Consider the following 20,737-nt stretch of genomic DNA (forward strand, 5'->3'; position numbering starts at 1 on the left):
AATTACATGGGCAGGATAATGCATACATTTCTTACCAAGCATTGCAGCCTCCTCCTTTGGTTTACCCTTCACATCCCTTCCCAGCCTCCCCCCTCCCCCCCAATCCCAACCCTTCTCCTCCCCCCTTCCCCCCCCCCAGGGGGATTCTATCTTGATAGTCCCTCTTTTATTCCGAAATCATCAACACAGCCTTTCTAGCCCTTTCTCTACTATGTCAAGGCATAGGCAGGAGGTTGGCTCATGGGAATCCACATCCTGGCAGCCCCCCCACCCCCTCCCCCAACTTACTGCAGAGCCTTCCCCTGCTGAGTTTGCATCCTAAGGTAGTGGATGTTCATGAGTTCAGTAAGAGCTTGCCATCTATCCACACTTGGTCCTGAGATGATTCAAAGAGACATTGCATCTTTCTTTATCTTTTCTGTTGGTTAGAATATTTGAAAAAATTTGCAGTAAGAGGAAAGGAAGCTCCTACAGAGAGCCAAGGAAAGAACATTTGGTCCTGGTAAGGGATTAAACATCCCCAAGGTTTTAGGTGTCTGACCAACATGGTATGTACCCAAGGAGTGTTATCCTTCTGGATTCCAGGTTTTCAGCTAAGTGATTCTGAGGTTGACTTGAGAACAAAATGTAGCACTGGTCTTTCAAAAACATAGAGAGTATTGTGGGAAAGTCTTCTATACTCCTCTCAAATACCTAAAATGGGCCAGGCACTGGTGACTCATACCTGTACTCCAGCTATTCAGGTGGCTGAGACCTGAGGATCCATGTTGGAAGCTAGCCTAGGCAGGAAAGTCTGTGAGACTCCTATTTCCGATTACCAGCAAAAAGTCAGAAGTGGAATTGTAGCTCAAGTGGTAGAGTGCTATCCTTGAGCAAAAACTCTAAGGGACAGAACCCAGGCCCTGAGTTCAAGTCCCTGGTACTAGATAGATAGATAGATAGATAGCAGAGTATAATGTTTAGTTGGTTAGACTAAAGTGTTGCTATATGATAAATAAAAATTGATTGTAATAAACTTGTAAAAATGTTTTAACATGGAAGTGGAGTGAGGCTCAAGTGGTAGAGTATTAATCTTGAGCAAAAAAGCTCAGGGACATCCCCTAACCCCAAGTTCAAGGCCCATGACCAGCAAAAAAAAATGTTTAACCATTTCTGAAATTTGTACAGTTTCATACTCGAAGACTGCCCCTCTTTAATGTGGAGCTCTCAGCTCTTACTGCCTTATAGTCAATAGTGTTTGTTTAATAGTGGACTGTCACACAGCCGTGATGGGGTTGGAAGGTGGGCCCACAATCTCATCTGTCTTATCTGTCGTGTCACCTTGAGGAAAATGCGTTTCTATCTTTTCTTGAGGGCTCCCGAGGACCTAAATGGGAGGACTCTGTACAGAAAATAGGGTCATGGGCCCCATCTTATTTCCTCAGTTCTACTGAGAATTCAGGCCTCCTCTACAGCGATTCCTCAGGTGACGACCCCCCTGTTCCATGTTGTTTCAGGCTGTCGTGTATTCCTGTGGAGCCAGAGTTGGGTTCTTTCAAGGAGATATCCGGTTGCTACCTGATGATATGAAAGCCCTCAAACCCACAGTGTTTCCCACAGTGCCTCGACTCCTTAACAGGGTCTATGATAAGGTACCAACTTGGCTTCTAGTGGGCTTGCCTGGAGGAGGGGACCATCTGTGATACAGACTTGTGCTAAGACATTGAAGGATGCCATTTTTGCTAAGAAATTAGCTCTACCTCCAGCCCCCATGAACATCTGAATAAAGCCACATTTCAACTGCTTCTGTGAAAAACCATAGTAAAACAAAACCCCCTTGGCTCTGGATTAGATTTCTGAGCTGAGGAAGAGTTCAACTTTGAGACCTCATGAGTCCCTGATGAACTTACTTGGAAGTTGTTCCTCTGATTTATATGTAGGTAATCAGCCTTCTTGCTGAGTTACCAGGCCCCCTGGTAAACATTTCAGACATGTTCTCCCAACAAATCCTCCCCAAAACATACTTGACTCTTACCATTGTAGTGATGAGGAAATTGAGGCTGCAGTTAAAGAACTTTCCCAGAATTCTATCAAATAAGGAAAAAAGACTTAGTAGTTTTAGCTGTCATTGATCACGAACATTGGGGTTTGCAAATGGTGATTTAAATAGATTCTAGAGATGCCATTTCCCTACTATTCCTTAGCTGAGATTCTACCATAAAGGTACAATTCCTTCATTTGTCAATCTTGAGAAAAATGAATTGGTGTCCCAAAAATCTTCAAATATGTCCAGTGAGAATTCAATGTATATATGTGCATATTGTGTGTGTGGATTGTTATGAACTCATGATTCTGCATCCTGTGTGTTAAACCCATTTTAATCACACTTGATATTCAGATTGTCCTGACTTAGAAGTGGGGAGCTCCCATCAAGTGGCTTATGTGTTCTTTTGACATGACCCCAATAGCCTTTGATAGTGCCCTTGGTTTCTGGCAACAAGATATCCTATGTTCATCTTGTATTACAGACATGAGAGGATGCTTACGGCTAACAGGATAATTTGCCTTAAAGGTGAAAATGGACAGCCCTAGTTTTCTGGAGGTGCAGAAGTAGAAGCACAAATGTAGAAGATGGCCAGAGAGGCACTCTCAAAATTTGAACTAGAAAGAATTTTGATTTTCGTGGATTTTGTTTCTCATATAATGAGATCTGAAGGCTAGAATTTGAAATTCATGCTTTAATTTTTGGAATGAAAGAGTTCCTTTGAGCTGTCCTTAGGCATGACTATGATTAATAGATTGTGGAGTTGCAGTCATACCAGGGTCAAGAAAGCCCAGGAAAATAAGGTGAGCTGGGAAATGATGTTAATTGGTTAAGCCAAAAGGAAAGAAAATGATCTAAGTAGGGAAGTATGTTGGGTTTTTTGTGATGTGGCTAAAGGACTTTTATTATTATAGAGAAAGGTGATAATAGTGGATATAAAAATAACTTAAGAGTAAGGGGAAAGAGGCAAAATTTCCTTTTGAGAAGTCAGATTCCTTAGCTCTATTTTCTCATATTACATAAAAAAATCCCAAGTGGAGCTACATACTGTTATAAAGCTTGATGGGTTGGTTTTTTTTTTCACCACTCTTTGCTTAATTTAGTTTTCAAGGACCAGAAACATGGGAGGATTGGAGCTTCGTGTGCACATGTGTATTACTTTTTGAGTGTAACCCTAGTTCTCTGTATTCATTGTTATTCAACAACCCACTTAATGATCTGGAGATGTTCCCTTATGAAATCAGATGGCACCATCTCTTGCTTACCAATGAATGACTTGATAAGCACCTTTTTAAGTTAATGACCTTAAGAAGTATCTTCTATAGGTTTCTAGCTAAGAGGTGCTATCATCTTACAGGTACAAAATGAAGCCAAAACACCCTTGAGTAAGTTCATGTTGAACCTGGCAATTACTAGTAAATACAGTGATGTCAAAAACGGTATCATCAGACGTGACAGTTTGTGGGACAAGTTTATTTTTTCAAAGATCCAGGTAAGTTGGTCGGGTCCTGAAAAGTCAGATGCTAGAGCTGCCCTCTACTCACACTCCGCTCTTCTTCCAGTGCTAGAGCATCATCCTAACTGAAGGTCCTCTTGAACTCTGAGTGTCCACTTGCTTTCTGAGAGTCCCCTGTACAACTTTATCATGAAAGCAAATTGGCTAAAAAAGCATGGTGGCTCATGCCTATAATCCTAGCTACTCAGGAGGCTACCATCTGAGGATTATGGTTTGAAGCCAGCCAGGACTGAAAAGTCCATGAGACTCTTATCTCCAATTAAATACCAAAAAGCTGGAAGTAGAGCTATAGCTCAAGTGGAAGAGTGTCAGCTTTGAGTAAAAAAAGCTAAGGAATAGGACCCAGGCCCTGAGTTCGAGCTTCAGTTTACTCTCCTGTGCCATACACATACAAAAAGCATAAAGCATATTTGATGAAGATACTAGCATATTCTATCATTACATGATCTGCTGTGATTATAAGCGATATAAATAAAGTATTTAACAAATACGGGTTCTGAGGGCTACAGTCATGACTTAAGTGATAAAACACTTGCCTAGTAAGCACAAAGCCTGGAGCAAGTTATGATCCCAGCTGTAGATGGTGATGGCAATTGAACACCTTAAGTGCATTTCCACAACACTGGGCACTATTAAAAGTATCTGTAAATTAACTGGTTAAATTGGTATATAACCACATTGGGTAGCAATTATACTCACTTGAGGGTGGCAGAAACTGAAGCCCAGAGATAAAGTCACAGCCAGTCTTTTGTGTTCACTGCGCAGGACAGCTTGGGTGGGAATGTTCGCATCATGATCACTGGAGCCGCCCCCATCTCCACTCAGGTCCTCACATTCCTCCGGGCAGCCTTAGGATGCTGGGTAAGAATTTACTTTTTCAAAATATAGTATTGATGATCTGAATAAAAATGGAAGCACAACTGAAAAAAACAAACCTGAAATGCACCAATGAGAAAGTCACCCAAACCTCAAAACCAAGAGGAAATACCCTAGCAGCACCTCTTAGTGTATCTGTGTAGAGAAATCTTAGAATAAATGCAACCAGTGTGCTGAAATAGGAACGTAATACTAATGGAATAGTTTCCCATCAACATCAATCCTTCTTGACGGATGGCTTCACAGCAGTCTGTCAAGTGTAGACAAGTCATCTACTATTGATAGACACCATTTTCCCACTATTGTAACTGATGAAATGATAAGGACACTTTTGCACCCCTGGGTATTTTTGCAGTTATCAATTTAGAATAAGCCCATTGAAGTAGTGTCGAAGAGCATGTTTGTGTTTCTGTGTATATATGTGAACATACATATACGTATATTACATGTAAATGTATATTATCAAACAGTCTTCCATAAAGATCTTGTCTTTTCTATACACTCCTGGAAACAATACAGGAAGCCTCCTTTACCCATGCTCTTCCTAGTGACATGCCTTGTCAGTTCTATAAACCTTAGTCATTTGCCTCTATATTCAAAACCTTATTGCAGTGTTGTTTCTTTTATCAATACCAAACAGCTTTCCAACTTGATATCTATATTTCTTCCATGAATTACTTCCTTACAACAGAACTAAAGCATGATTTAGTCATCTTCCATATTACTTTCTAAGAGTTCTTCATGTAGTAATAGAAGATCAATCTCAGTTATGCATTTTTTCTGGTCTCATCTTTTCTGCTTTGGTTTCCTTCTTGCCTTGTATGTAACTTATACAAACGTTTGTGTGGTTATATTGATTGATGTTTTCTATCTGTGCTCTTCAAATTGGTTTTAAATTGAACTAAGGTTTCAAAAACTAAACAGGGCTTTCTAATCTCTAATACTTCATACCATTGGTTTTTACCATATTTTCTGGTGATCTGATAGTTTTACCCTTTAAAAAATATTAATGTCTCCACTACACCTGCAACAAATCTAGGGGTCTGGACACAAATATTGTCTAATTTTTCTCCCTCCCAAATGGATAACTAGTTTACTCATTGATCTTTGCATGACATGAACAAGTAGAAAACAGGCACAGGATTATACTCTCTGAGAAATACATACTGCCAATTATAAACCCCCAACTGAGTAAAGATTCTGAATGATACCAGAGACATTGGCAAAATTCCTCTGGGTTTTCAAACTACCATCACTTGGCCATTCTGTTCTTTCTTCTTCAAAAATTTTCTTTCTTTAGTTCCAAAGAACAATAGGAGACAAACTCTTCCTCCAGTCCTGCTCCTGGAAATGTCTTCTTTAAGTCTTTCTCTTTATCTCTGCTAACGACAGGCCACACCTACCGCTGTAGTAGCCTATCAGTTAGCTTGAACTTGGGGAACTTAAATGTGGGAACTTTAACTGCCATCAGCCTCTCTAAAATCGATATTATCTTTCATATCAGGGGTTTTCAAGTTACAGGGCAGACCCAGTCTGGCCCACCATCTGTTTTATACATGAAACGGCTTTGGAACACAGCCATAGCCATTCATGTAATATATGATCTGTGGTTGCTTTAGTAGCTACATTGGCAGAGTGAATTTGTTGAGACAGACAAATATTTATTGTATTAATCTATGCAAAAAAGTTTGCCAACTCCAGTACTTTATCAAAACTAGAGCTATTTTACTTTTTTAAAAAATGCTGCTCTATGTCTTTAGTTCTTTCAGAGGTACTGCAGGTTCAAATCAATTGCCGCTGGATTGTGTATCACTTTGTGAATAATTTGCATTTTCCTTACCTTCTTGAAATGCTATACTTTTCATTTGGGTAAAAATCCAAACACTTTAACATATTTCTGAGAGCTCTTAGTTTTTGAATGAGCACTTAGTTTTAAAGACTTAGGAACTGGGATATGAATTCAATATTTTAAGAAACTAATTGTTCTCCAATGCTTGGAGACCCTATTTGCCTCATGTCTTGGCCATAAGCCAGGCAGTTTCAAGTTGATCTTGAGTTAGTCCTAAAGTCTTTCTTTGTCTTCCCAGGTATTTGAAGCTTATGGACAAACAGAATGTACTGCTGGCTGTACAATTACATCACCTGGGGACTGGACAACAGGTAAGACCTCCATCTGTCAGGCAGTGTGTGTAAGGAGTTATGAGGAGTTAGTTTCTAACTGAACTAGGATTTAAGTTTCAATCATTACAGATAAATGAGGTTAGATACTCCAATGAATGAGACAGGTGCCAAACTTAAATTTTGGATCTCAGCTTGCTTATCCCAAACATCTACCAAAGATATCTGGGTTTCGTTGTTGTTGTTGTTTTGTCGGTCATGGGGCCTGAACTCTGGGCCTGGGTGCTGTCCCTCAGCTCTTCAGCTCAAGGCTAGCGCTCTACCACTTGAAACATGGCACCACTTCCGGCTTTTTTATTTTTGCTTATGTGGTGCTGAGGAATCGAACCTGTGGCCTCATGCATGTGAGGCAAGCGCTCTCCCAATGAGCCACCTTCCCCGCCCCTTTAGTCCTATTTTTAAGAGTTTCAGTCTTATTTTTTATCTATCTCCTAAATCTGTCCAGAATAACTACTATTATTAGAACTTCAGAGTGTCCGAGCTGATACATGGTCTATTTTAGGTCATGTTGGAGTCCCTGTGTCTTGTAACTATGTGAAGCTGGAAGATGTGGCTGACATGAATTACTTTTCAGTAAACAACGAAGGAGAGGTGGGTAAACTATGGCCTGCAGTCAGATCATCATGGAGGTGAAGAGGTGTAGAGCTCACAGTTGTGAGCTTGTGTGGTTTTTACTCTTTTGTTATCTTTAACAAGGAACTAAATAGTTCTGAGTCTCATTTTCCTTTCCTGTAGTGGGGACTAAAATACAGCACTCTTCGTGCTGTAGCAGGACCCATCAGGTGACCTAAGCGGGAGGGCGTGTGTTGTAAGGTGTCCACGGTTTGGAAGTAGCACCCTTGCCCTTGTCACCACCTTGTACTGTCTGGTGTACAGGTCTGCATCAAGGGCACCAATGTCTTCCAAGGATACCTAAAAGACCCTGAGAAAACACAGGAAGCTCTGGACAAGGATGGCTGGCTTCACACTGGAGACATTGGTCGCTGGCTTCCAGTGAGTATTTCCTTATAATTTCCAGTAGTCTATGCTACTTGTTCGACTCTACTAGACTTTGCCAGAAAACCACGCAGACATCCAGGCACAAAGAACAGAGAAAAGTTTATTATCAGCAAAGGGACTTGCAAGACCCCTTCTCACAAGAGAGAAGTAGTGCCGGCTATCTGCGGTGACCTATGTAACCTGTGAGGCTAGGGGGTGGAGACCCTGGTGTGGATTGTGTGGACCAGGGGCTTCCTCATGTGATGGGCTAGGATTTATGGCTGCTACCCAAGTTGCAGCTGCCCAGACCTGAAGGTCACTCTAAGGGGTTCTTGATGCCAAAGATGTGTCATCTCAAGGTAAAGAGGGGTGGGTGGAGGCTGATTATTTACTGCTTTTACTAAATGGGCCTAGAGTTGCCTAGGAAAAGAGCATGCTAAGCTATGGGAGAGGAGGCTCCTGGGCCAACACTACTGGGCTGGAGAGACTAAATCTGCCTATGGCTAGTGGGGTAGATTTGCCAGTGGGTTAATCAGCTGAAAAAGATGGAGGAGAATAGGTCTGTATCTTCTCTTAACCATAAAGAGAAAGAAGTAGCAAGTGGTAAAGCCCAGGCTGGGAGCTGGGAGGTTCATACTCTAGTTCAGCACTTCCAGAGGCCAACAATGTGAAAGTAGGCTAATATGTGACCAAGAGTTGCCAAAGTTAGTGTCTTTCTTCCTCTTAGCCACAGTGTATTTACTGTTGGACCACACGTGGGAGACAAAGACTAAATAGAAGCTTTTCTTCATTTCTTATCAAATACAATGTCTGCATTAGCCCATGGTACCAGCATTGCTTCCAAACACAATCTGAAGGGAGGATTCTTTAATAGGTCAGATAGTTCTAGATGTCAGAATTTTTATGGCTCCCATGTAATGGAAAGAATTTGCTAATAGCCAAGAGAAAATTATGTGGTATCTCTAGAAAAAGGGTAGTAACAGGACTGTATATTCTGTCCTTTCCTTTTTCCTTTGATTTTTTTTTCTTTTCACAGTACTGGTGTTTGAATACAAGTCTTCATACTTGCTTGGAAGGCCCTCTACCACTTGAACCATACCTCCAAGCCCATTTTTCTCTGCTTATTTTTGAAATAGGCTCCTGCTTTTTGTATGGGCTGACCTAGACTGCTATCCTATTTATACTTCCTATGCTAGGCACATGCTACCACACCCAGACTTTTTTGTTGAGATGGGATCTTGGGAACTTTTTTATTTGTCAGTCCTGGGCCTTGAACCCCAGGGCCTAAGCACTATCCCTGAGCTTCTTTTGCTCAAGGCTAGCACTCTACCATTTGAGCCACAGTGTGCCACTTTCAGCTTTTTCTGTGGTACTGAGGAATCGAACCCAGGGCATCATGCATGCTAGGCAACCACTCTACCAGCAAGCCACATTCCCAGCCTTGGGAACTCGTGTGTGTGTGTGTGTGTGTGTGTGTGTGTTGTGGTGTGTGCTGGTCCTGTGGCTTGAACTCAAGGTCTGAGCACTGTCCCTGAGCTTTTGCACTCAACCTACCACTTTACCACTTGAGCCACAGCTCTACTTCTGGCTTTTTGGTGGTTTATTAGAGGTAAGAGACTCCTGCCCAGGCTGGAAACTATGATCCTCAGATCTCAGCCTCCTGAGTAGTTAGGATTGCAAGCATGACTCACGAATACCCAGATTGGGAACTTTTTAAATTTTTAACCAGGGTTACCGTGAAGCTGTGATCTTCCAGGGCTTAGCCTCCTGTATAGCTGGGATGAAAAGCACATGTCACCATACCCACCTAAACTTCTTGATAATTTCCTATCATGATCCTTCTGATTTCCATCTCCAAATAGCTAAGATTACAGGTGTGAGCTGCAACTAGTGCTCCATTTCTTTTCACTTTTCTTGAGATCGAAATTGTGGTTTGATAACTCCATGCATCCACAACTTCTCTTTTTTGAGAGTTTCAAAGGGAGGTGTCTTTTCCCGTTTAATTCATAAGGCATACCATAACCTGAAAAGTAGGATTTCCAAACCAGGCATTTGCAGAGGCTACTGGTTGTTTCTCAGTGACCTTTGCAGCCTCTTGCTAAGAAAAACAAAGAGACTGTTTTTTTCTTTTTGGAGATGAGGTCTCGTTGGATAGCCCATGCTGATTTTTCAGTCTGGAACTCGCAGTACTCCTGCCTCTGGACACCCAAATGCTGGGATTACAAGTGTGTGGCACCAGATGTGAGGCCTTTGTGTAGCTTCACTTTCTAATAGTAACAGTAGCTGCTGTCCATCCCATCTGTTTTCCTAAGATAGGGAATTACACCACAATAGTTTGGAACCTTCAAAGCCTCATAGGGGATTTTTTTTTCCAAAGGGGTATCTTTCTCCAGAGTTCTCTTGGTCTGATATGTGCTGAGGAGCTAGAGGAGCGTAGGGAATGTAACTAGATCCAAAAATTCCTTTATTGCTCAGCATTCAAGATTTAACTATAATTCAAAGAATGATTGATAACGAGGCCTCTAAGAACACAGTCCTAATGATATAATTCCTAGAGATGTGTCTCATAGTATGTGCTAGCATGTCGCTGTTTAAGAAGAGTGCTGCATTTGAGTCAGCCTAAATGTAGACAAAACAGATATGTCTCCTCTCCTAGGTTATAAAAGGCCATTCCTTATTAACCATTTTCATCATGCCATGCTAAATTGATGAGTAAGCTGAATCAATGGTTCCAGGGTTGGTTCAGACTGTGATCTCACTTAGAGTATGATTATGTGGATTGTATTTGCACTTGTCCCAGTTCTGCAATTCAAGTCCCTAAGAACATAAGCTCCTTAAAGAAACTAAGCTCAAAGAAATAAAGCTGCAGAGACCTCTGGTGGTTAGCTGGGCAGAGGGCCTTCCCTCCCCAGCTCTGCTTACGGTCTAACTAACCCAACTACTGACTGCCTGATTAGTACATGAGAGATGGCTCTAACAGGAAATACACATGAAGCAGAGCTAACTAATTCAAGTCTTAATTAAAGATAACCCCCTTTCTATTCCTGAGAATTCTGGAGCTAGAGTAATTGGAAACTGAGAGGTGAGTATTCTCTTTTCTTAATTGACAGTTCTGGGGCTTGACTTTGTAGACTTGTACTTGCTAGGTAAGTGCTGTACCACTTGAGCTACACTCCCAGCCTGTTTCTGCCTCAGTAATTTTTGATACACAGTCTTGTGTTTTTTCCAGGCTGTCCTTAGATTGTAATCTTCCTACATTGTCTTCTATGTAGCAGGGGACCAGCATGTACCACCATGGCTAGCTTGCTGGTTGAGATGGGGGCTTGCTTACTTTTTCTTTAGTGTGCCATTGCACTCAGCCTGGAAAATTTCTTCATTGGAGGAAGGAACTATCCATATAACACAAGCTGATCCTGAAGACTTTCTCTGAGGCTCTGGGAAGGTGGGTCAGTGGTAGAGTGCTTGCCTTGCATACATAAGGCCCTGGGTTTGATTCCTCGGCACCACATAAGCAGAAAAAGCTGGAAATGATTCTGTGGCTCAAGTGGTAGAGTGCTAGCCTTAAGCTGAAGAGCTGAGGGACAGTGCCCAGGCCCAGAGTTCAGGCCATACAACTGACCGCCCGCCGCCCCCCTCCAAAAAAAGGATAAAAGTGTGGCTTCTCCATTTTCTCTATTAACACAGCTCTTAATGCTAAAAACAAAACCTAAAACAAAAAACTAATGTTTTTTCTACATTCTGCAGAATGGAACTCTGAAGATCATTGACCGAAAAAAGAACATTTTCAAGTTGGCACAAGGAGAATACATTGCTCCCGAGAAGATAGAAAATATCTACATCAGGAGTAGACTGGTGCTACAAGTTTTTGTACATGGGGACAGCTTACGGGTAATAAGCTATTTTAATAAGAGCCACCATTAGGTGCAGGTCACTGTGGTTCTGTGTAGCGGCCAGAAATTTATCTAGGTATATCCAGAGTTCTAGCTTATAGAACTAAAGAAATGAAGCTATGTTCCATATCATAAATAAGGCAACGTTGATTACAAACAAAACCTTCTTAAAGTTGGGCACTCAGGCTGAGATCGAGGATCATGGTTCTGAAACAAGCTCAGGCAGGAACATCTATAAGACTCTTTAATTGAACACCAAAAAGCAGGAAGTGGTACTATGGTTCAAGTGGGAAATCATCCAAACCCTGAGTTCAAGCCTCAGGCCTGGCACAAAACAGATAAAAAACAACAAAAAAACTTTTTTTTCCCACTATGATGGATTTTGTAAACAAGTCAGTAGAATTACTAAAGATGATTTGGAAAAATAGTGTTTCCCACATTATGCTTACTGTCTGTTCTGGTTGAAGTTTCTCTGGCATGACAGGGTATCTCATATATATATATATATATATATATATAAACACACACACACACACACACACCCCACACTTAAATTCGGCTCTTTGGAGGAAGGGCGTAAGGAAAACTGTGGGCATGAACAGGCCAGAATTTCTTCTAAATTTTAGTGGCTACCACCTCTTTCTGAAAAGTCAACTTTGGCCAGAACATTTCTGTTATGAGATGTTGAATGGAGTAATCTATCAGTGAGAATGAAAGGAAAGCAGGACCCTTGTATAGATTTGAAGTTGGGAGGTCTTTTCATTTATTTTTTAATCACCATGAGCTAGTCCTTCTCTTTACCCTCTGGGGGCAGAGGAGTGCCCGTATGCTAGGCCTCTCATGACCTTGCATCTGTTTCTTTTTAGTCATCCTTGGTAGGAGTGGTAGTTCCTGACTCCGAAGTACTCCCCTCATTTGCTGCCAAACTCGGGATTAAGGGATCATTTGAAGTCTTGTGTGAAAATGAAGTAAGTATTACTTAGGAAAACTCAGTGTGCACTCATGGTCCATGTGGCAAAGAGGAGGCACTACCAGTTGGGGCATCCCTGGGTACCCAGGGCCTCTTATCTGAAGAAATGATCTCTTCCTATTTCTGTGAAATGTAGCTACAGTCCCAATAGACTTAATAATTTTATTAGATCCTAGGATAGAATGGGTCATTTAAAACACAAAACTGAGCCAGTGGCTCATGTCTGTAATCCTAGCTACTCAGAAGGCTAAGAGAGGATCGTGGAAGTCTGTGAGACTCTTATCTCCAATAAACCACCAGAAAACCTGAAGTGGTGCTGTGGCTCAAGTGGCAAAGAACTAGACTAGAGCTAAAGAGCTCAGGGATAGAGCCAAGGCTCTGAGTTTAAGCCCACGACAAAAAAAACCCTCAAAATAATAAACACATATGTCAATAAGTAAAATCATCTAGAGAAAAGTCACTATTAATGCTTTGTAGATACTTTTATATACTGCTTTTATCCTAACCCATTGTTACAGGCATTTGGAGTGGGTTCACACTTAGCTGTTCATTTTCAGTCATGCTTTAAGCAATGTTCTGTATCCCTAGACTATCCAGGGAGCCATTTTACAAGACTTGCAGAAAGTTGGGAAAGAAGGTGGTCTAAAGTCCTTCGAACAGGTATGTTCCACTGATTTTACTCAAGTCTCTTGAGTCACCCTCAAAGTTTTATTTAAAGTTCCAACTTACCATGGGTGTAAACATACAATTTCCAAAGAATTGATTTGAGAATTTATGCCTTTAACTGGCAATGACCACGTCCTTTGGTAATTAACCTGTAGTGTCCCTTTTCCATTCTCCCTCCTCATTTCTTTCTCTAATCACAAACGTGTTAAGAATGGCCACGGGTTACTAGCTCTGTACCTGTCTACTTCATTAAACGCTTTTATAAGATGAAACATGCTTTCAAGTCCTTCGTCGAGCACTCTGAGGGCTGTGTAGAAGAGTATGCAGCACTAATAAACCATATGTGTGTTCACTTCATCTTCTAGGTCAAGAGCATCTTTATTCATCCAGAGCCATTTTCCATTGAAAATGGGCTCTTGACACCAACACTAAAAGCAAAACGAGTAGAGCTCTGCAAATTCTTCCGGACCCAAATCAACAGCCTGTATGAGAGTATCCAGGAGTAGGTTAAGGTATTTATGGCTGAACTGGCTGCCTGGTCTGTGCTGCTGTGTGAGCATATAGATTAAAAACTATTCTTTCATTTGTGTTGTGTTTCTTCCTCTCTGTTGTTTTACTTACTGCATGATCAAACTACCATCTGAAAAAAAATATCATCAGAGATTTATAAGCAGGAAATTTAGCCTGGATAGAAGTCTTGCTTTTCTCATCTTAGTCGTGGCTAATTTAGCTCTGTGTTTACTTTTTTCATGGTCCCACTTTGTGTTTTGACTCTTCTGCAAGCGTTCCAACTTCAGTGCCATTTTAAATCAGAGATCACAAGATCAAATATCCTAGGGATCCCTTGTGAGGCTTTTTCTTGCTTTATAGCAAATATATAAACCAAGACTTAATATAGGCTCACTAACATTCACAGTAAGAAATCCTTAATTTCCTTTTTCAGGTTTTAAAAGTTATATCGTAGAGGTCCTTTACATCTTTAATTCCTAGTTTTTTTTTGAGGTATTACAAAAGGAGATGTTTTCCTGATTTCAGCCTTGCTTTTCTCATTGTAGCATACAAGAAAGCAATTGATTTTTGTGGGCTAAGGAGAAAAATATATTAAATGAAGTAAGACAGACCCAAAGAAACCTAGACTACATGTTTTCCCTTATTTGTAATAACTAGAGTATGTCTATAAATCTACAAGCAAATCCAATGGATAGTAGAAGACAAATAATTACACTTGGATATGATCAATTAAACAGCACCCTAAGCATTCACACACTGAGAACAAAGGAGGACATTCTTAGGAGAGGATCACAATGGCTCAATAGCTATGTATATGACCATATAAAATTATGTCTATCGAAATGAACTCCAAGAAATGGGAACAAAAGTTTTTTTAATTGTACTGTTTGCAGTTATTTCTTTTTTTTCTTTTTTTCTCCTTTGGTTTATTCTCTCGGTTGATGCTGTTTTTTGATTTCTGTAACCTTGTCTTGTATGTAAGTTTATCTGAATTGGGGAAGGGGAATCACACAGTGGGACAAAGGGTGAACTAATGCAACAGTGATACTCACTAAACACTATGTTGGAAATGAACTATACAACTTGGGGGATCGGGGTGGGTAAGAGGGAGAAAATGTCCAAAAAGAAATGTACTCATTGGGTTAGGAAGGTGGCTTAGTGGTAGTGCTTGCCTTACATTCATGAGGCTCTGGGTTCAAATCCTCAGCAGAAAAAGCCAGAAGTGCACTGTGGCTCAAGTGTTAGAGCGCTCACTTTGAGCAGAAGAGCTGAGGGACAGCACCCAAGCCAAGAGTTCAGGCCCATGACCAACAAAACAACAACAACAACAACAACAACAAAACGGATATCATTGGTAGATGGTTGGGATAAGCAAGCTGGGATCCAAAATTTGAGTTTGGCACCTGTCTTGTTCATTGGGGTATCTAACCTCATTCATCTGTAATGATTGAAACTCTTAAATCCTAGTTGTTAGAAACTAACTTCTCATAACTCCTTACACATACACACACACACACACACACAAAGAAAGAAATGTATTCATTACCTTATGTAACTGTACCCACTCACTGTATATCACCTTTACAATAAAATTTAAAGAAATCTTTAAGGAAGTGGCACTGTGGCTTAAGTGGTAGAGCACTAGCCTTGAGCTGAAGAGCTCAGCGAAGTCTTTTAAGTTCTGAAAAGCTGTTTAGAATCTATTTTCTAATTTCTTCACAAAGCCATCACAACTTTTGAGTTTTAACTGACTGCTCATACCAATTATTATCTGTGAGATAAATCTCTTCTTCAGACTTCTCGATACACTAAAATCTGCACAGAAGGGAACTATTTGATCATTCTAAACATTTCCTAGATTCTTCTTTTTGACAGCATAAATTCTTAAGATTTCTGCTTTGGGGGTATTAAAACTGGGTGCATATGTTTAAAAAATGTTCTCACAGTGTTGTCTATAGGGGTATCTATCTTCTGATTAATCTAATCTTCTAACTAATGCAGTTTGCTGCTGAACTGGAACCGTGAAAGGAGGAGTTGAGACTTATGTCCAGTGAAAATTTCCAGTAAATGAAGCAAGCACTGAATAAAACTCTCCTGCACTGGGTGCATAACAGGCTTATCTTCTGTGAAGGAACCTACTGATGATATTTCCCCCTGAACTACCATACCCCTTATACCTGGTGCCTCTACTTGTAAATGTAAAGTTTTAAAATAAACTATTGCAGATATATGTTGTAGTGTTTTTCATTTTATGGGTCATAATGAGAAATCCATCTTAAATAAGGATCACTTAAACATCAATGTTAATTATTGGTTCTATAACTTGGCTACTCCAGATTTACCTAAAAGAAAAAATAAAAAGACAGTACTTGGAATCTTGAGTTAAACAGCCTGAGGTGAAGAGATTTTTTAGCGTGCAATCGAGTTTGTCGACCCTGTAAATGGAGAAGACCAGGCCTTCTCATCTGACATCAAGTAAATCAAGGAACAGCTGAGCCCAATCTCTGAGCATTAGTTCATGTTCTTTCCCCATTGCCACCTGCTGGATTCTGATGTCTCCTAGGGCTTCTCTCTGGCCCCCAGAATTGAGAATGTTCATGGACAGCTTCACAGGTGGCCAAGGCAAGGCTATTCTTGAGTACAAAGGAAAGGAAAGGCAGGAACTGATTTGCAGTCTCCCTGCTCTAGATCACCACATCTCTGACTTCCCCTATATATCCTCCAGTTAATTTTTACTGAATTCCTGTTTTTCAAACATGCCAGGTACATTCTAGCTTGCATCCTTGCTGTTCCTTCTAACTAAAATTGGCACTTTCAGGGCATTCCACTTGTGCCTTATTCACCCTTAACACCCGACACATTTCATTTGTCCTCCTCTCCACTCCCAAGGTAATGGGACAGTAGTATTTCACTCATTGCTAAATCCCAGTGCTCTCCCCTTACTTTGACCTATTACAAGCTGGGCCCCAAAGCCTCATGTTTCCTGACAAAGAATAAGTACTAGACCAGTACTAGACCAAGTCTAGGCAACAAGTCCTTTTCCTGTGAAGCCCAAATGGAAGCATCCAAGCTGATCAGCTTGCTCGTTTTGGCAGTAGACATAGTCAAGTGTTCTGACTCTCACAGAACACTGTGATCTCAATATGCCATTGACTGGGTTTTTATGTCGAGGCAAATCTATCCTAATTTGGCTCAAGATTCGCATGCTGATTGTTCACAGGTAGCAGGGCAGTTTTCTCCATAAAGACAAACCCTTCCAGTTAGTAAAACAGACACTAGGTAAAAACAAACAAACAAAAACTATATATAGAACATTCATTGATCTTTATTTGATTTGACAAAAATCTGCATTATTAAAAGACAGGTAACAAAATCTGAGCTTCTATGAATCTTACAATAGGTTCTACAGTATTATGTAAGAAATAATAACTGACAGACAGACATTATCACAGGCAGATGCTCCTGCCAAGGGGGGACTTGGGGACTTGATCTGCAGGTGAGGTACAGGGTGTGCAGTGCAATGAGCAAAACCCTAAAGAAAATGCAAGTCATTTGCCTGGATAAAGAAATGTTTTTGGTGCCAGTCCTGGGGTTTAAACTCAGGGCCTGGAAACTGTCCCTAAGCTTTTTTTTTTTTTTGCTCAAAGATAGCATTCTACCACTTGAGCCACAGTTCCACTCTGGCTTTTTGGTGCTTCACTGGAGATATGAATATCATGGACCTTTATGCTCAGGCTGGCTTTGAACCATGATCCTAAGATCTCAGCCTCTGGAGTAGCTAGGATTACAGGAGTGAGCCATTGGTGCCAGGCAATTATTGTTTTTTTTTGGGGGGGGGGAGAAAAAGGTGGTAAAGAGGGGCAGGGATTCAAAGGCATATACCGAATGGCTTCTCCATTTCCAAATGGTAATAAAAATATGAAATTATGGCACTAGGGCACCTTTGAGGAAAAGAACACCTTAACCGGAGTAGGTTCATTGCATAATTCTTTAGTAATAGGTACAATTTTCAAGTAATGAAGTGGACTTAAAAAGACTAATTTCACTCTGGCAGTGGCTATCTGGTTTTCTTCTCGCCTTCTGGGGCTGGCTCTGTTTCAGCATCGCAGGGACACTTTTCCACACAGTTTCTGGGAAACCAGCCTCTTATTCTTGAAACACCTGAGGGACAAAGTGAGATGGAGGTAAAATGGATGGATGTACTACTTTGGGGACAAGTCCTGTGGCTTGAAATGAGTAAGATTTTAGTTAGACTTCCCATCATTCCTTGAGTATCTCATGAGCACAGCTTGACTTCTCACAAACTGAATAATGGGTGGACACTCCCCACTTGGCACTGTCTGGCAAAGGAGCTAATGCATTTGAGCCGGCGCTGACAAGTTGAGGACTTTAGTAGATGATCAGAAAAGGTGATTTGGCATGCCTCCAGCTCATCATTCTGGGAACCAGCTCTCTAAATCCTCTGTGCTTGCTTCCTCCTTAAGACTGTTCTTTTGGGGGCTGGGAAGGAGGCTCAGTGGTAGAGCGCTTGCCTTGCATGCTTGAGGCCCTGCGTTCGATTCCTCAGCACCACATAAGCAAAAAGAAAAAAGCCGGAAGTGGTGCTGTGGCTCAAGTGGTAGAGCACTAGCCTTGAGCTGAAGAGCTGGGGGACAGTGCCCAGGCCCAGAGTTCAAGCCCTAGGACCGGACCAAAAAAAAAAAAAGACTGTTCTTTTTCTCTATCTCCTTCTTTCTCCTCCTCTATCCGTCCTTCCTTCCTTCCTTCTCTGCCCCCCTCACCCCCCCGCCCCGCCCTGTCTGCCTTTCATTTTTGTGTGCCAGTGGTGGGTCTTGAACTCTAGAGCCTGAATGCGGTCCCATAGCCTTTTTTCCTCAAGGGTGGCATTCTACCCCTTGAGTCACTGCTCCACTCTGGCTTGTTTTTTTAGTTGGCAGTTAACTGGAGATAAGAATCTCACAGACTTTCCTGCCTCTGTTAGCTTCAACCTGATATCCTCAGATCTCAGCCTTTTAGGTAGCTAGGATTACAAGCATGTCACTGGAGCCCAGCTTGTTTTTTTGGTTGGTAATGGGTCTTGAACTCTAGGCCTGGTCCCCATTCCTGAGCTCTTCAGCTCAAGGCTAGTGCTCTACCACTTGAGCTGCACCACTGGAGATAACAGTTCCTGTGTGGCCAGGCTTTGAACTGAGATCATCAGATCTCAGCCTTCTGAGATTACAGGTGTGAGCTATGGGCGCCAGGCCAGCCCAGCCTTCTTTTTGAACAGGGTCTTAGCTGCCTGGCACAGCATGGCCTCACATTCCCGAGCCTTCTGTCCAGCCTCCAAGTTCTGGCAAAGTCACAAACCATCACACATGGCACATAAATATCTATACCAAAGTTGCCTAAGCCGGCGTAGGATCAATTTATAAGTAACCACTAGTGTTTTATAAAGATGATCTTGAGTTTCTGAATGCCAATGGCCTGTAATCCAAGCTATTCAAAGGACCAAGATATGGTAGACTGTGGTTCAGAGTGAGCCTGCGCAGAAAACTCCACCAGATTTTATCTCCAGCAAAAAGCTAGTTATTTTGAGTTCAAACCCATATGCTGCCCCCCAAAAAGTAAAATAAAGTATAAAAATAAAATAAATCCAGGCCAGGGCTAATTTTTCCTTTAAAAAGAAAGGAGCAATTCTTCTTCATAAGTTTCAATCTACTAGTTTTAAAAATAACACCAGGAATTCTCATTCTAAGAGGAACATACAACACAAGAGTTTAGGGCTCACAATGTGGAATATGAAATTAGAATACTCTCTATACCTGATGGTTACTGTGTGTCTTTGGGCAAGTTACTCAGCCTCTCTGTGCTTTGGTCCCTTCACCACTTGGATGTCAGACAGATAAGAGCTGACGTGTTAGCTGTCACTGGACTTACTATAGGGAAATGCTGAGGAGCTTCTTTTTGCTGCTTGACCACGTGCCCTCTGCAGTTCTCGGACATACCAGGATTATTTGCATGTTAAATTTTTGCATGTTAAATTTTTCCATATAAAACTTGGAATGATTGCTGGGAGTTATATTTTTCCAGCATACCTTTCAGTGTCCATACCTTCTGTAAAGGGATCATCAAGAATTTTGTCTCCATACAGCCAGTATCTAAAATAATAAAATATTACATTTAATTTGCATTTGGATAGATGTTGGTTTTCATTAAAGAAACACACAGATCTTTCTGTAACTCACCGTAACCCTCTTGTGGCTAAAATGAACTCTCCTTTCTGCAGCTGAATTCGAGGCTCTTCAGTGCAAGGGCTTGTGAAGAAAGTTTTTATTCCTCTATTCAAAGGACAGTAGGCACCACTGTAATTTTCTATTACCTTATAGCGAATCTGTCGACAATGGTGAGAAGAACAAGGTGAGTATCTGCCATGGTATTTGAGTTATTGGAACTAAGAATTTTTTTTTATTGTGAAAATACCATACAGAGGGGTTACAATTACATGGGCAATATAATGAGTACATTTCTTATCAAGCATTGTAGCTTCCTCCTTTGTTTCCCTTTCCCATCCCTTCCAATCTCCCCCCCCACTCCTCCCTCACCTCCCCCCCGCCGCCCCCCCCGACAAAGTTGTAAAGTTCGTTATTCCACATAATGTCTTGTACATCTCATTGTTGCAATGCGTCCATCTGTATCCCTATTCAAACAATGTTTCTTCCCTGCCCCTCCAAAAATTATACCAACATCAAATACAGTGAAAGCAGGGGTTATACCATGGGGGAGCGACATATAAAGCAACAAAGAGATCATCTTATAAATATGTTAGAAACAATCTCATGAAAGAAAAACATTTGAATACTTATCTTGGGGTTCATTTCACCTAACATCAACTTATCTGACCTTTTCTTATATGTCTGACTCAGACATACACTAGTTATTGCAAATAAGGGAAACCATGGGACCTAAGTTTCTTTGGGCCTGGCTTACTTCACTTAATATAAATTTTTCCAAGTCTTTCCATTTCCTAACATATGGGGCAATGTCATTCTTTCTGATGGAGGCATGGAATTCCATTGTGTATATATACCACATTTTCTTGATCCATTCATCTACTGAGGGGCATCTGGGTTGGTTCCATATCTTAGCTA

The 20,737-nt window shown here is 41.1% G+C and overlaps 2 protein-coding genes across 3 annotated transcripts in view; one reads left to right on the forward strand and one right to left on the reverse strand.

The window, feature by feature from the left end:
• The window catches only part of Acsl5 (acyl-CoA synthetase long-chain family member 5), a 48,694-nt gene extending 32,857 nt beyond the window's left edge, over nucleotides 1-15,837 (forward strand). The window contains exons 7-18 of the mRNA XM_013017606.1: nucleotides 430-449; nucleotides 1,497-1,631; nucleotides 3,381-3,515; nucleotides 4,305-4,400; nucleotides 6,503-6,575; nucleotides 7,096-7,184; nucleotides 7,470-7,586; nucleotides 11,316-11,459; nucleotides 12,328-12,429; nucleotides 13,020-13,091; nucleotides 13,463-13,609; nucleotides 15,609-15,837. Of these exons, the coding sequence (XP_012873060.1) occupies nucleotides 430-449; nucleotides 1,497-1,631; nucleotides 3,381-3,515; nucleotides 4,305-4,400; nucleotides 6,503-6,575; nucleotides 7,096-7,184; nucleotides 7,470-7,586; nucleotides 11,316-11,459; nucleotides 12,328-12,429; nucleotides 13,020-13,091; nucleotides 13,463-13,603 (1,124 nt within the window). The 3' untranslated portion in view covers nucleotides 13,604-13,609; nucleotides 15,609-15,837. The remainder of the gene's footprint in view (nucleotides 1-429; nucleotides 450-1,496; nucleotides 1,632-3,380; nucleotides 3,516-4,304; nucleotides 4,401-6,502; nucleotides 6,576-7,095; nucleotides 7,185-7,469; nucleotides 7,587-11,315; nucleotides 11,460-12,327; nucleotides 12,430-13,019; nucleotides 13,092-13,462; nucleotides 13,610-15,608) is intronic.
• A 1,079-nt stretch (nucleotides 15,838-16,916) lies between these two features.
• Nucleotides 16,917-20,737, reverse strand: part of Zdhhc6 (zinc finger, DHHC-type containing 6) — a 24,574-nt gene continuing 20,753 nt past the window's right edge. For both annotated transcript variants that reach the window (XM_013017747.1, XM_013017748.1), the window contains exons 9-11: nucleotides 19,835-19,980; nucleotides 19,701-19,747; nucleotides 16,917-17,768 (exon numbers count right to left, since the gene is read on the reverse strand). In XM_013017747.1, the coding sequence (XP_012873201.1) occupies nucleotides 17,665-17,768; nucleotides 19,701-19,747; nucleotides 19,835-19,980 (297 nt within the window). In that variant the 3' untranslated portion in view covers nucleotides 16,917-17,664. The remainder of the gene's footprint in view (nucleotides 17,769-19,700; nucleotides 19,748-19,834; nucleotides 19,981-20,737) is intronic.

This window comes from Dipodomys ordii, unplaced genomic scaffold (assembly GCF_000151885.1).
Source record: "Dipodomys ordii isolate 6190 unplaced genomic scaffold, Dord_2.0 Scaffold36, whole genome shotgun sequence".
Taxonomy (NCBI): Eukaryota; Metazoa; Chordata; class Mammalia; order Rodentia; family Heteromyidae; genus Dipodomys; species Dipodomys ordii.